At 39.1% G+C, this 14,956-nt stretch overlaps 1 protein-coding gene and 1 long non-coding RNA gene across 2 annotated transcripts in view; one reads left to right on the top strand and one right to left on the bottom strand.

Annotated features, from left to right (window-relative positions):
• PLXDC2 (plexin domain containing 2) overlaps window positions 1-4,805 on the bottom strand; it is a 477,109-nt gene extending 472,304 nt beyond the window's left edge. The window contains exon 1 of the mRNA XM_031015325.3: window positions 2,972-4,805. Within this exon, the coding sequence (XP_030871185.2) occupies window positions 2,972-3,083 (112 nt within the window). The 5' untranslated portion in view covers window positions 3,084-4,805. The remainder of the gene's footprint in view (window positions 1-2,971) is intronic.
• A 740-nt stretch (window positions 4,806-5,545) lies between these two features.
• Window positions 5,546-14,956, top strand: part of LOC129525193 (uncharacterized) — a 56,945-nt gene continuing 47,534 nt past the window's right edge. Inside the window, exon 1 of the long non-coding RNA XR_008669318.2 lies at window positions 5,546-5,764. This is a non-coding gene — a long non-coding RNA (uncharacterized lncRNA). The remainder of the gene's footprint in view (window positions 5,765-14,956) is intronic.

Here is a 14,956-nt window from a genome sequence, read left to right as displayed (position 1 = left end):
GTGCAAATTCTCCTGATTATAATAATTCCAAACCTCTAGGCAGACATCCATGAACAACAAGAACAAAAATTACCTTTGATATAAATGTTCTACACTACAATTATGTCTCAGTCCAAACTTACCCAACCTCAAGCTTCAAAACTTGTATCTATTCTCTAAAGGAAAAAGAAACTCATATTTCATATTTTTAAAATTTTGCATGTAGCCTCAAGTCATTGATTGATAAAATAATTAACCTGTCTTTTGTCCAACAATATGACAGATGTCCATTTTAAAATAAATATTCACTTGAAATAACCCCTCTATTATATCATTGTGCTCTAGGTTTACATGCAAACAGAAACTTTAATGATTATGTCTCAACAGCAACACTCTCATAACAAACTCTACAAATGAGTAATATTTCAAAGTAAATTGTTTAACTCCAACAAAAGCAGGAAATAACAGAAAAATATTCAACCAGAGAAGAACAACTAAAATAAGTGTAAATTATATGATAAACATAAACTACTTCCCTCTAAAACAGAAAAGGGAATAATAGAGGAAATTAGCAGTTTATCTGCCCTCTGGTGGCAATAAAATCAACTGCAGCATTTACTAAAGTAACGCATAATAAAATGTCCCTGTTATGAAATCAGATATTGTTCCTGTGTCAACATGTCTGTAATAAAAATCCTGATTGTTGCATGACAAATGTCAAGACTGCTGGACTTTTCCCCCCATATTGAACTTTTATATAGACTATTTTACAAATAAAATTGTATACTTTTTTCTGTTTCACCTTGCTTTTTTTATATATTCAGTAAGCTAACCATTTAATTACAATATTTTTTTCATAAAACTACATGTAAATGATGACCAGGAAAGAAGCTACTTCTGTTTATAAAAGTCTTCGAAAATTTGCCAAGGAATTTAAAACCATTCTTTTTAAAATCAATCCTATCAATATATGGGTTTCTAGCGTATATTTCCCATCAGAAATATTCAACTAGCTTAAAATACCAGTGCACTGATGTTGAACATTTTAAGTATTTTATATTTCCCACAGCAAGGGCTTTTAATTATATGGCCAATCTTACTTTGGGATGAATTTCATCCTCAATTTCTGAACTTCTTAGTATAGCAAATGTGTGTGTATTGTGTGTGTGTGTGTGTGTGTGTGTGTGTATACATATATTCTTTTTTCAGTAACGTTACTGGAACAGGTTTATAAAAAGATAAATATTTGCTGGCATTTATTTTTTTTCTTTACTGCAAATGCATTATTTATTCCTAGTGCCAAAGAAGTTTTTAAATAAACAACTTGGGATGCACATTGGCACACACATCCTTTTAACCTCGTTTGTGGTGGAGTTAATTGTTTTTATTAAGCATCTATTCATACCATGAATAAGTACATGAAAATTACTGTTGCAATTTTTAAATAACTGTGTCCTTTCCTGGAAGGCTAAAAGTGTTATTTTTTTCGGACCAATGAAACGTATCAGAGAAATAAACAAAAGGTATAGTCTACTGTCATAAATCATACACAGTCAAGAACAACCTATGTCCATTAATGCAGAACAATTAAATGTGACAAAGACAAGTCAACACCCAAGAAATCTGCATTTTATTCTCAGCTTTAAAAGTGTTGTCATCCTATTGCCTCCCTGCACATACACCCCTTCAACCACAAATAAGAGCGCAGAGTCAGTATCTGTGCTTTATCTAGAACAGTTTACAGCAGGGACAGGCGAAGTGCTGTGACTGTCTTCTAAGTCGCGGCTTGGTAAATTTCACTCGAGGGTTTCCTTCAAGATCTTCAAGATTCACCTTGCCTGGAATCCCCAGGTGTCCCCCCAGCCTTCCATCTGTGACTCTCTAGTTGACTGTTGAGGACGCATGCATACTTTCCGGCAATCATTTAAATTACACACACACACACACACACACACCAGAAAAGAACAAATTGACAAATCGATTATCCTAAGGAGAAAGTTTTCGTTTTCTTTTCTTTTCCCTCCAAGTTTTTTCTTTTTTCTTTTTCTCTCGTTTCACCTCCTCTCGAAGTCCACCCTAGTTCACCAATTTCTGCCAAGATCTCTTTCTGCCTGTGTCTTCACTTTCTTCACCGAAAGGCAGAAATGGGGAGTAGGCACCCAGTTCGCGGTGGGCAGGGTTCCAGGAGGCAGCCTCCTGCTCGGCGATCGCCCCCGGGGCGCAGCTCCCCGCAGGACGCGCACCTGCCAGGACAGCCACTAAGAGGATGTGGAGGCTGGGGGCCCTCTCGGGGACAAAATCAGGGCACTCCGAGGAACCCTCTGCGCGTTCAGGCCTGTCTGTGAAGCTGGCAGGCGGAGGACAATGGGAGCAGGGGTAGGTCTCCAGAGGCGCGCCCGCCCCCACCTTTCCCACCTGCTCCCCACCTCTGCGCCGGCCGCATCTACCCCGCCCCACTTCCAGCGCCCGCTTGGCCCAGTTCACTAGACGGAGCTAGTGGGGATCGCCAGGGGAAGGAAGGTGCTGCCACAGGGAATTTTCTCGTGCAGAAGGGAGACCTGCAATCCCTGGCTTTCACCACGTCCCCCACCCACCCCATACCACACACTCGCTTAGTTTAACCAGCAGCGAGGAAGGAGGAGCCGGAGAGCACACAGCCTGGAGATGCCAGGTCCTAGGAGATGTATCCACGGAAGAAGCTTTGCTCTCACACTGAAGCCCTCCCTGGGCTACTTGGGGGAGACAGTACCACCCCCTGCCGCCCAGGTGAAGTAAGCCCGAAAGCCTCAAGAAAACCCCTAGTCCCCGGCGTCCTTCTCTTGATAACCCTCTTTTCCCCATTTGGGAAGCCTAAGTTTAGCCGAAAAGCAACTGCAATAAGTTTCCCAAGGGCAGATAGGTGATGTTGCGGGGAGAGGGTAGGGAGCACGAGAGTGCCAGAGAGGTCTTCAGCTGCGCACAAAATCAGCAAGCTAAAGTGCATCTTACTTACCAAGGATTCGGTCTCCGGGTTTCCCATCGGCTAACTGAAACTGGTCCGTGAAGAAGTGGCAAAGTAACACAACTCCTGCAGCGGCCAGGTCGGCCCTCGGAAACCTCGCCATGCCGCCGCCGCCACCTCCCTACCCCGCCCGCCAGTCCTTCGCCGGTGCTCGGGGGCTCCCGATGCAATAGGCGCGACCGGGCCAAACGCTGCGGATCGGTCTCGGTAGGACCCGGAGGCCTTTGTAAATGTCGCTGCGATTTCACAGTAGGGAACCGAGAAGAGGAAGAAGCGAACGCGAGTAGGAGCGCAGCGCTCTTCGGACCTCTGGGGCTCTCTTTGCAACTTGCCACACTCGCAGCCCTCACCCGACACTGAACAACAACTGCGGGGAGGAGAGGCCACTTGCAGCCGAAGCTCGCAAACTGTCGGTTCCACTCGGGCAGCGCCAACCCGGTGCCGGCAGACGGTGACTTCCGAGCCCCAGCGATGCGCTCCACTGGGTTCAAAACAGATCTAATTCCACAGCCAGCGCCGCTGCCTGCCCCAGATCCACTAGGGCTGGTCGGCTCTGCAGGAACTTTCCTCTGTCTAGGGATGGCCCCGGCAGGAGGTTTAGGTTTGCGGGAAGGAGGTTGATGACGAAACCCTCCCGACAAGTTTTGCTTCTTTTCTTCGCCCGACGCAGGGCGCGCGTCCTTTCTCGCAGCCCGAGGAATGGGCAGCTCCAAAGAGCTGAGCCCTGGGAAGGTTAGGGCTTCAGCAGTCTGAGGTCCGAAGCCAGGAAAAAAAATGTGTTTAAAAAAAAAAAAAAAAAAGAGGAAGAAGAAAGGAAAAGGGTGGAGTGGGAGGGAGTCAGGCTGGAACCTATCGGGAGAGGGTTCCTCCAGGCTCAGGAGGAGGTGGCCCCAAGCCCCCGCGGAGCCCCAGGAGTTTGGTGGCGGAGGAGGCGCTGCCGTCGCCACGCTCCCCCGCGCTCCTTCTCCACACTTTGAGGAGGGAAGGCAGCTCGCAATTTGCCAGATCTGCCGCCGCACCCTCCTCCCTCCTCCCTCCGCCCTCCCCTTCGCTCCTCCAGGCTTCTCCCACCTTCCTCCCTGAAACCGGCAGCCCGCACAGACCTGTCCAATGGCTGCACTTTCCTCGGGGCTGGCTGAGGAGTCGCGGCCAACAGATTAAGCCGGGGGAGCCTAGCGAAGGGGAGGGAGAAGGCCACTCCAGCCCCGCGCGCCCCAGGCAGCCGGCTGCCCCAGAGCGCGGGGAGAGAGGACAGTCCGGGGAGCTAGCGGGGGAGCGCGGGGCGGTACCTCCGCGCCGCCGGGGCGCCATCCTCGCAGCCTGCTCGCACGCCCTGGGCAGCTCCGCCAACTGCGCCCCACACCCACCTGGCTCCCGGGCCGCCTTCGCGCCCGACTGCGGGGGGCGATCGCGCCCCGCCCCGACCCTGGCGGGGTCTCTCTGGGCACCAAAGGGTTAACCACAGCTCGCCCCTTCGCGGAGGCTGGTTCTGGTAGTGGCTAGGGAGTGGAGAAAGCAAACCAGAGCCAGTTCGGTTACCGACTCTGCGAAGCCCCCCACGGACCCCAGCCCAGCGCGGGAGGGTGGCGGAAGGTGGCGCACCGCAGCGTGGTCCCCGCCGCTGCCGCCGCGGCTTTGTAAAGTGTCAGCGGGGGCGAAAGCGAGAGTTTAAAGGAACAGGAGGCCCACTGAATTTCCTACCGGAGCTTTCAGGGGCTCTGACTCCCCGGTTTGTTTTTGTTTTTTCAGCTAGGGGATCTGCTTCCGCGTTAACCCTTGACGGCCCTCTCGTTAGTTGATATCTTATTTTGCATACAGTTAATCATTTTTGAAAGGGATAAATACAAGGAAAAGAAGCAAAGCGCTATTGGTTAAAAGTACAGGATCTAGAGCCCGGACAGCCTGGGCTGGAATTTTACCTCCCCCGCAATGAGCAGTTTATCTCCTAGCCTCAGTTATCCATCCATCAAATGGAGAGAATTAGAGTAACGCCCTTATAAGGCGGTTGCAATGGATTGCATGAGTTAACTGTATATTTAATAAATATAGAACATTGCCTACCGCAAAGTACATGGCTTTGTTTAAGTGTTTACTGAAGCAAAACTGAGAGAAGACGACTTCAATCACATAATAAATGCGCATGTGTTCTAAGTTCAAGGTCCTTTCCACTCCAAGCTCTGAAGAGTCTATGGATGCTGTCAATAGATGTCTCGGCTTGCCACAAAACCCACTGGAAGTGGATCCGGATAATCAATCTACCTTTGTAAATGTGATGCTCAAAGGACGGCTCTCTCATGGGAAACAAGAAATGTTTCCCTTAATCCAATACTCAATTTGCTCTTTATTTCCATACAACAGATATACACGTATAAACACAAACATATATCATGCCTATACCCTTTATTATGCCAGGACCCTGGCTCTTTCCTGAGCTTTCCTCCCATAGGTTGATTTCTACTTAGGTAACTGGGTTTTTCTATTTCTGCTTAACTAGGAGTGTTTAAGTTCTATGTAATATTACATCCGAATTTGAGTACCTGGATATATACCTGCTTAAAATCAAGTTTGAAAACTGAGTCTTCTCATCAAAACCTGATTGTGCGGTTGACCCTTGAACAACAGGGGTTTGAAATGCGAGGATCCGCTTTTGCATGGATTTTCTTCCTCCTCTGCCACCCCTAACAGAGCAAGACTAACCCCTCCTCTTCCTCCGCTTCAGCCCACTCAATGTGAAGACGATGAGGATGAAAGCCTTCCTGATGATCCACTTCCACTTAATAAACAGTAAGTATATTTATCTTCCTTATGATTTTCTTAACATTTTCTTTTCTCTAGCTTACTTTATTTTAAGAATACAGTATGTAATATGTAGAACATACCAAATACGTGTTAATCAACTGTTTTTATATTATCAGTAATGGTTCTAATCAACAGTAGGGTATTAGTAGTTAAGTTTATGAGGAGTCGAAATTATACATTAATTTTCTACTGTGTGGGGGTCCGTCCCCCTGACCCCCATACTGTTCAAGGGTCAACTATAGTTTAATTGATGCCGATTCTTTTTGAGGATCATAAATCCATGTGGAAAGCGTCCCAAAATATTCTGCACAACTCCAGCTCCCATCATATCTAAAATAATGGGGAATCCAGCAGAAACCATTTCAAGAAAGCACCTCTTTTTTCAGACCGAGTTATTTTTCCTTCTTTCACAGTCGAAAAATAGGTGTTTCCTCCTCTGAGAACAAGCAAATCTCCACCTCTCCTTGCTATCATTTTCTTTCTTTTTTCCTTTATTATTTTATGTGCGTATTCGCAGGGTTCATTTTTCTTGTTACTTGCGGTCATCAATGCTTTGACCACCTGATTGAAACTATATACTTTTTGTAAGTAGAAATTTGATGCCAAAATTTGAAAGGGGGTAAATGGTCATTCAGGGTCAGTCAGGAAAGACTTTTATATGTTTGGTTATGTCACTGATGCTGCTGAATTGTATTGGTTTACTCCTATCTTATTTTTATTCTGAAGAGCTATACACATAGTAAATGCGGAAGTAAGGGAGAAGATACAAGTAAGCAAAACTCAATCATGCTTGATGAGATTTGCTGTTCAGAAATAAAGAAGAAAGAGCAACATTGTATAACAATAAACTCAAGCTCTGATCATTTGCCTTAAATGTTGATGAATGATTTTTTTTTAAAGTATATTCTGCCTTTACACTGTAGCAAGGAACGAATAAATAAAATGTATGTAGGACAGTATGTCCAGAGTGAAATGGAAAAAGTAGATTACTCATATAATTCTGGCTAAACTAGGGTATTTTGTGGCCTAAATTATTTGGGTTTGCCATACACATTTCACCACAGTAGAAGTGTCTCTTTCCATTTTGTAGTAACAAAGTAAGTCTTTGTGGAAGATGTTACATCTTCCATCTGACATGAGGGAGAGATGCAGTAACGGCTGTTTGTATTCACTATAGACATAGGAAAGGAATTGGTGGTTCTTTCACCTACTCTTAATTTTAGCTAATCTCTCAAGGAACAAATGAATCAGGAACCACAAATGAATAGCACTTAGATTCTTTGTCCATGACAAAGATCTGGAATTCATACAACACTCTCTCCTTTAAAATAATATATCAGAATCATTCTCAACAACATAGAACTTTGGGCAAAGATTAGCGTGTGAGCTATCACTGTGTGGATTTCAAACCTGTTTACAACCCTTATCTCTACCAATCTTCAGAGAGACTTTTACACACTCCAGGTGCAATACTATCTATAGAAATGTACTTACAATTAATCACCTCGTATCATCTCTGTCTTTAACAATGTTGTGTTTCCTAGGACCTGTCCAAAATTGGAACTTGGCTAACAGGATGCTGAAGAAAACAGCATGCTCACTTGGAAATGAGATTATATACATGCTGTAGAATACTTGGCATTTATTATAATCTTTTCTTAACTATTCAGGAAATAGTTTTTGTCCATTTTAACAGGATTTGTTAAAACTTTCTACAATTGCTGTCAGATAAAGGGAAATTGCTATTAGTGAATTGCTTTTATTCAGTCCAAATATTATGACCTTTCCTCTAGGTCTAAGCATTTCCTCTCCCTCCTCATTTGGTAGGGCTAATTTTTTGACCTCTGGTCTGCAATTACAAGACTCATTTGTTCGTCTTGGCTGATCTGCTCTCAGAATAACCTGTAATTCTATTGTACTGTTGATGGATATTCCAGCTTTTTGTTCTTTATAGTTTTAAGGTGAAAATTTTATCAATTATGTGTTTGAATTGAATAAACATCTTTTTAAAACTCACTTAACAGCTAACATAACTCTTTTCAACTGGAGCGTTTAACATACAAGAATACTTTATGCCTTTTAGCCTCATATCAATACTACATGTACTATCTAGATGAAATTAACAATATAGGCACATTCATAATGAAACAATATCCTGCATTAAAATGGCATACATGTTTATAGCCTCCTTTCCGAATCTTAATGAGCTAAAGTGGTTTTGACCAGTAAATAGCAAAGCATAAAAACGTGTAACTCAAAATGTAGAAAAGATATTAATAAGATGGAACACTGTATTATCAAAAGGGGGTAGGAGCATTATGTTACATTTATTTTTAAATGGCAACATTGTATCATAGAAACTTAGACCATATTCCTAAATTGTACTCAAAGATAGGTTAAATTCCTGCATTTTGCAAACAAAGGAAAATGGGCAAGTGCTCAGCAAGCACTTAGTGAATTGAAAAATGAAATAAATGTGTTAAAGAATATGCTGTACAATGCAGAGTGATGGGGCACATGGAAAAGTTCTCAAGCGATTATTGCTTTGGACACAGTTGTCAGCCTTATAGCCTATCCAGATTTTGCTAAACTGGTGGAAATATCTAAACTGCAGGAAATTTGACTCTCAAATATCAGCCCCAGGAGAAATTGTGTTTCTGCAGAGCCCCTAGTGGAGGCTGTTACTCCTGGCACAGGGCTTCTTGTGTTGGAGGCAGGACTGCTCTGATTCACATAGGCACCACCACTGCTAGTGTCCGCCAAAATGACTTGTACTGAATTTCCTTTCCCCATCTTGCATTCATCCTGTTTTCATTTGCCCTAAATTTCCAGTCTTTTTATTTCCATCTCTACAAAATTTTTATTGAGATATAATTTATGTAGCTTAAGATTCGCCTTTTTAAAGTGTACATAATTCAGTGGTTTTTAATATGCCCACAAGATGGTAAAATCAAGACTACCATCTAATTCCAGAACATGTCATCACTCCAAAAAGAAACCCCATACCCATTAACAATCACTGCCCATTCCCCTTTCTCCTCAGCCCCTGGCAAACACTAATCTACTTTCTGTCTCTGGAAATTTGTTCCTTCTGGAGAGCTCACATAAATGGAATCATACAGTATATGGCCTTTTGTGGCTGATTTCTTTTGCTTAGCATAATGTTTTCAAATTCACCCATGCTGTTGACTGTATCTGTACTTCGTTCCTTTTTATTTCCAATATTCCATTGAATTATATTATGGATAAAAGATTAAGTCCATCAGTTATTGGACATTTGGGTTGTTCCCACTTTTTGCCTATTATGAATAACGTGACTTTAAAAATCTATGCACAATCTGTGTGAACATATGAGCAGTATGGTAACACTATAATTAACTTTGTGAGAAAATGACAAACTGTTTTCCACAGTGGTTGCACCTTTTTACTTTCCTAACAATGCATGAGGGTTCAAATTTCTCCTCATCTTTGCAAATACTTGTTTTTCATTTAAAAAAAAATTACAGTGATCCCAGTTGGTGTGAAGTGGTATGACATTCCGGTTTTTATTTGCATTTCCCTGACGACTATTGATGGTAAGCATCTTTTCTTGGGCTTATTGAGCATTCATGTATCTTCTCTGGAAAAGTTTCTCTCTAAACCCTTTCTCATTTTTAATTCGACTGTGTTTTTATTGTTGAGTTGCACGAATTCTCAACATAGTCTGGATGTTGGGCTCTTACAGTATGTAGGATTTGCAAATATTTTCTGAAAGAAATGACATAATATGGGTTGTCTTTTCGCTTTCTTGATAGTGTTCTTTGATGCACGTTGTTTTTTATTTTGATAAAGCAAGATGTATATATTTTTCTTTGGTTACTTCTACTATAGGTGTCATGTATAAGAAACCCATGCCTAATCCAAGGTTGATTTATGCCTATATTTTCTCCTAAGAATTTTATAGTTTCATTTTCATATTTAGTTCTTTGATCCATCTTATATAAATTTTTGTATAAAATGTGAGGAAGGGGACAAAAATTATTCTTTTGCATATGGACATACAATTGTCTCAGCCACTTGTTGAAAAGATTGTTACTGCATTGAATGATCTTGACATCATTGTTGAAAATCAGTTGGCCGTAGACATATAGGTTTATTTCTGGACTCCCAATTCTATCCCATTAATATATATGTCTCTCCTTATACTACACTGTTTTGGTTACTGTAGCTTTTTGGTAAGAGTTGAAATAAGGAAGTGTGAGTCCTCTTGCTATGTTCTGTTTATCAAGATTGATTTAGATAGTCTGAATCCTTTGCATTTTCATATAAAGTTTAGAATTCGCTTGTCCATTTCTCCAAAAGAGGCTGTTGGAATTTTGATTGGGATGTAATTGAACCTCTAGATTAATTTTGGGACTGTTGCCATGTTGACAATATGAAGTCTTCCAATCCATGAATGTGAGATGTCTTTCTATTAATTTTGCTCTTCTTTAATTTATTTCAATATTGTTATGTAATTTTGTAGCTTCAATGTACTAGCATTGCACTTGTTTTGTTATATTTATTTCTAAGTATTTTATTCTTTTTGATGCTGTTATAAATGAAATCGTTTTCTTAATTCCATTTGTAGATTTCGAATGGCTCTCATATTAGTTTGCTAGGGCTGCCACGACAAAACACCACTGAGTGGTGTAAACACTCACATTTCTGGAGGCTAAGAGTCCCAGATCAGGGTGCCAGCAGTTTTGGTTTCTTCAGAGGCCTTACTTCTTGGCTTGTAAATGCTCATGTTCTCACATGATCATTTCTCTGTGTACACATCTTCCTTTTTATCCAAATTTTCTTTTATCATAAGGTCAGCAGTGAGATTGGATTAGGAACCACCATAATGGCCTCATTTTAACTTGAACGCCTCTTTTAATGCTCAATTCCCAATTACAGGCACATTTTCGGGTTCTGAGAGTTAGGCCTTTAACATATGAATTTGGAGGGGGACAAAATCCAGCATATACCAGCTAATAGATAGGAGTACAACTTATTTTTTGTTTATTAATCTTGCAAACTTGCCAATTGATTGGGATTTAATTGAACCTCTAGATTAATTTTGGGACTGTTGCCATCTTGACAATATGAAGTCTTCCAATCCATGAATGTGAGATATCCCCACATTCCCAATGCATTTATTATATCTAATAGTTTTTTACAGGTGTAAGAATTTCTTAGGGGTTTTTTTTTTTAGGTATAAGAGCTTCAAATATCTTTTTCTTTTGTCTTCCTTTCCCATATAGATAGATGCCTTTTGTTATATTTTCTTACCAAATTACCCTGGTTAGAACCTCTGGTACAATGTTAAATGGAAGTGTTGACAGTAGTTGTCTTGTTCTTGATCCTATAGGGAAAGCTTTAACTCTTTCACCATTAAACATGGCATTAGCTGTGGAGTTTTCACTGATGCCCTTCATCATGTTGAGCAAGATTCCTCCCATTCCTAGTTTATGAGTATATTTATCATGAGTGGGTGTTGGATTTTGCCAAATTTTTTTTCTGCATCAACTAATAAGATTGTGCATTTGTTTCTTTTATTCTGTTGGTATGGCATATTACTTGGATAGATTTTGATGTGTTGAACCAATCTTATATACTCAAGAGAAATTCTACTTGGTCATGGGATATGGTCCTTTTTCTCAGATACTAAATTCAGCTTTCTAGCATTTTAAAAAAATTCTGCATCCATATATGTAAGGGGCATTACTTTTTATTTGTCTTTTCTTGTGAGGTCTTTGCCAGGTTTTGGTATCAGGGTAATACTACCCTCATAGAATGAGTTAGGAAGTGTTCCTTCTTCTTTACCTTTTGGAAACATTTGGAAAATATGTGTTAATTTATCTTTAATCTTTTAGTAGAATTCACCAGTGAAGCCATCTGAGTATGATTTTTTGTGTGTGTGGAAACTTTTTTCTTTATTAATCTACTGTTTCTCTTTTTTATCAGTCTTGTCAGATTTTCTATTACTGTTTGAGCCTGTTTCAATATTTTCTTTGTCAGGAATTTTCCATTTGTTATCTAATTTATTAGTATACAATTGTGTATAATATTCTCATATAATAATTTTTATTTCTGTATGGTTGGTAGCAATGTCCACTTTTTCATTTCTGATAACTTGGGTGTTCTGTCTTTTTTTTTGGTAAATTGAAGTAAAGCTTTGTCAATTTTGTTGATCGTAAACTAAGAGTTTTGTTGACATTCTTGATTGTTTTTCTATTCTCATTCTCTACTTCTTTTATTTCCACAATAATCTTTCTTGTTTACCGCCTATTTGCTTTAGGTTAGCTTATGTTTTTTTCTAGTTTCTTAAGGTGGAAAGTTAGGTCATTAATTTTAGATCTATTCTTTTTAAATGTAGGCATTTGTAGCTATAATTTTCTCTCTGAACACTGTTTTTGCTGCATCCCAAGTTTTGATATATTCTGTTTTTATTTCACTAATCTCAAAATATTTTCTAATTTCCCTTGTGATTTCTTCTTTTATCCATCAGTGATTTAGGAATGTGTTGTTTAATAACTATGCATCAGTGAATATCCCAAATTTTCTCTATTATTGATTTCTAACTTTATTTCATTTTGGTCTGAGAACATATTTTGTAAGATGTCAAACCTTTTACATTTATTGAGACTTGCTGTATTGACTAATACATAGTCTCTTTTGGAGAACATTCAGTGAGCACTTGAGAAGAATATATTCTGTTGTTTCACAGATGTTCTACAGAAGTCCACAGACATAGAGAATGTTCTGCAGATGTCTCTGGTCTAGACGGTTTATAGGTTTGTGCAAGTCTTCAGCAGTATGTTTAATTTTGTGTTTACTTGTTCTAACCACTATTTAATGTCTTCAACTATTATTTTTAACTGTCTTTTTATCTTTTCAATTCTTTCCGTTTGTCTTTATGTCTTTTATGCTCCATTGTTAACTGCATATATGTTTATAATTGTTATATCTTCTCAGAAGATTGACTCATAATTATAAAAAGTTCTTTTGATCTCTGGTAACAAGTTTTGTTTTAAAATCTTTTATTGTCAAATATTAGTATGGACTCTCCAGCTCTCTTGGTTACTCTTTAGATGGTATATGTTTTCCTATTCTTTTAATTTTTTTGTGTGTCATGGAATCTAAATTTTGTCTCTTAGAATTAGCATATAGATAAACTTTGTTTTAAAAAAATATATTATGCAATATCTTCCTGTTAATTGGAAAGTTTAATCCATTTAAATGTAATATAATTACTGATAAGGTAAGTTTCATATTCACAATTTTGTTATTGTTTTCTTTTTTTGTTGTTGTTTTTTGATGGAGTCTCTCACTCTATCACCCAGGCTGGAGTGCAGTGGCACCATCTTGGCTCACTGCAAACTCCATCTTCCAGGTTCAAGCGATCTCCTGCCTCCGCCTCCCAAGTAGCTGTGATTACAGATGTACACCACCACACCCAGATGATTTTTGTATTTTTAGTAGAGACAGGGTTTCACCATGTTGGCCAGGCTGGTCTTGAACTCCTGAACTCAGGTGATCCACCCGCCTCAGCCTCCCAAAGTGCTGGGATTACAGGTGTGAGCCATCATGTCCGACCAATTTTCTGTATGTATTTTTCCCCATTATTTCTGACTTATTTTGTGTTTAATAGATATATCTTCTAGCATACCATTTTAATTCTTGTGTTATTTCTTTTCTTTTATATTTTATTTTCCTAGCAGTTGTCCTGTGGATTATAATTAATATCTTAATTTATAATGATCTAATTTTAATTAATACAAAATTAATTTCAATAGCATACAAAAATGTTGCTCCTATGTAGCTTTGTTATCCCCCCATACTGTTTTTAGCATAAATTACATGTTTATACATTGTGCACCCATCAACATAGATTTATAATATTGCTTTATGCAGTTGTCTTTTAAAGTCAGCAGAAAAAATTACAAAAAAATAAACTTATACTGTGCTTTATGTTTATGTGTGTAGTTGTTTTTACTGGTGCTTTTTAGAAAAAAAAAGAAAATTCATATGAATTAGCATTACTATCTAGTATTCTTTCATTTTAGCCTGAGAACTTCTTTTAGTATTTCTTGTCGGGCAGGTTTTCCAATGATGAACTCCTTTGGTTTTTGTTTCTCTGGGAATGTTTTATCTTCACCTTTATTTTTGAAAAGTAGTTTTGCCTGCTATAGAATTCTTGGTTGACGAAGTTTTGTCTTGTTTCGTTTTCTAGCACTTTGAATATATCATTTCAATGCCTTCTGGTCTCCAAGATTTCTGATGAGAAATTAAATATCAGTCTTATTGAGAATTCTGTTTATGTGATGAATCATTTCTCTCTTGGTACTTTCAAGATTCTTTCTTTTCCTTCAACAGCTTATTATGATATATCTAGATGTGGATTTCTTTGATTTTTTTTCCTAGTTGGAGTTTGTTGAGTTTCTTGGATATGTAACTTAATCATTTTCATCAAATATAATAAATTTTTCCAACTACTCCCTCAGATTTTTTTTCTGCCTCTTCTTTTGTCCTCTCATTCTGGAATTCTATTTTGCATCCATCGGTGCACTCAATGTCGTCCCACCATTCTCTGATAGCTGTTCATTTTTCCTTAATTTTTTCTTCTTTTTATCTCTCAGACAAAATAATCTCAGTTGACTGTATTGAAGTTTCCTGATTCTTTCTTCTGACTGTTCAGATATTCTGGTGAACCCCTCTAGTAAATTTTTCATTTCAGTTATTATATTTTTCAACCCAGAATTTCTTTTTGGTTCATTTTTATAATTCCATTTATGAGCATGAATTCTCATGCTTTAAAAAAACTTATTTATGCATGGTTTATTGCAGGTTTTTGAAAATATTTGAAATAGTTTGTTTAAATTTTTGTCTAGTGAAACCAACATGAGCTTCTTCAGAGATAGTCTCTATTGACTGAATTTTTCCCTGTGCATGGGCCAAATATTCTTACTTTTTTTTTTTGCATGTCTCATAATTTTTTGTTGGAAACTGGACATTTTAAACAATACAGTGTGACAACTTTATAAATCAGATTCTCTCACCTCACCAGGGTTCATTGTTATTGCTGCTTGATATAGCCACTGTTGTTTACCTAGTAAATTTTCTGAACCAGTTTCATGAAGTCTGTATTCTTTGTTACATGTGGTCTCCTAA

The sequence above is a fragment of the Gorilla gorilla genome, chromosome 8 (assembly GCF_029281585.2).
Source record: "Gorilla gorilla gorilla isolate KB3781 chromosome 8, NHGRI_mGorGor1-v2.1_pri, whole genome shotgun sequence".
Lineage (NCBI taxonomy): Eukaryota > Metazoa > Chordata > Mammalia > Primates > Hominidae > Gorilla > Gorilla gorilla.
This window is presented reverse-complemented; position numbering and strand designations above follow the sequence as displayed.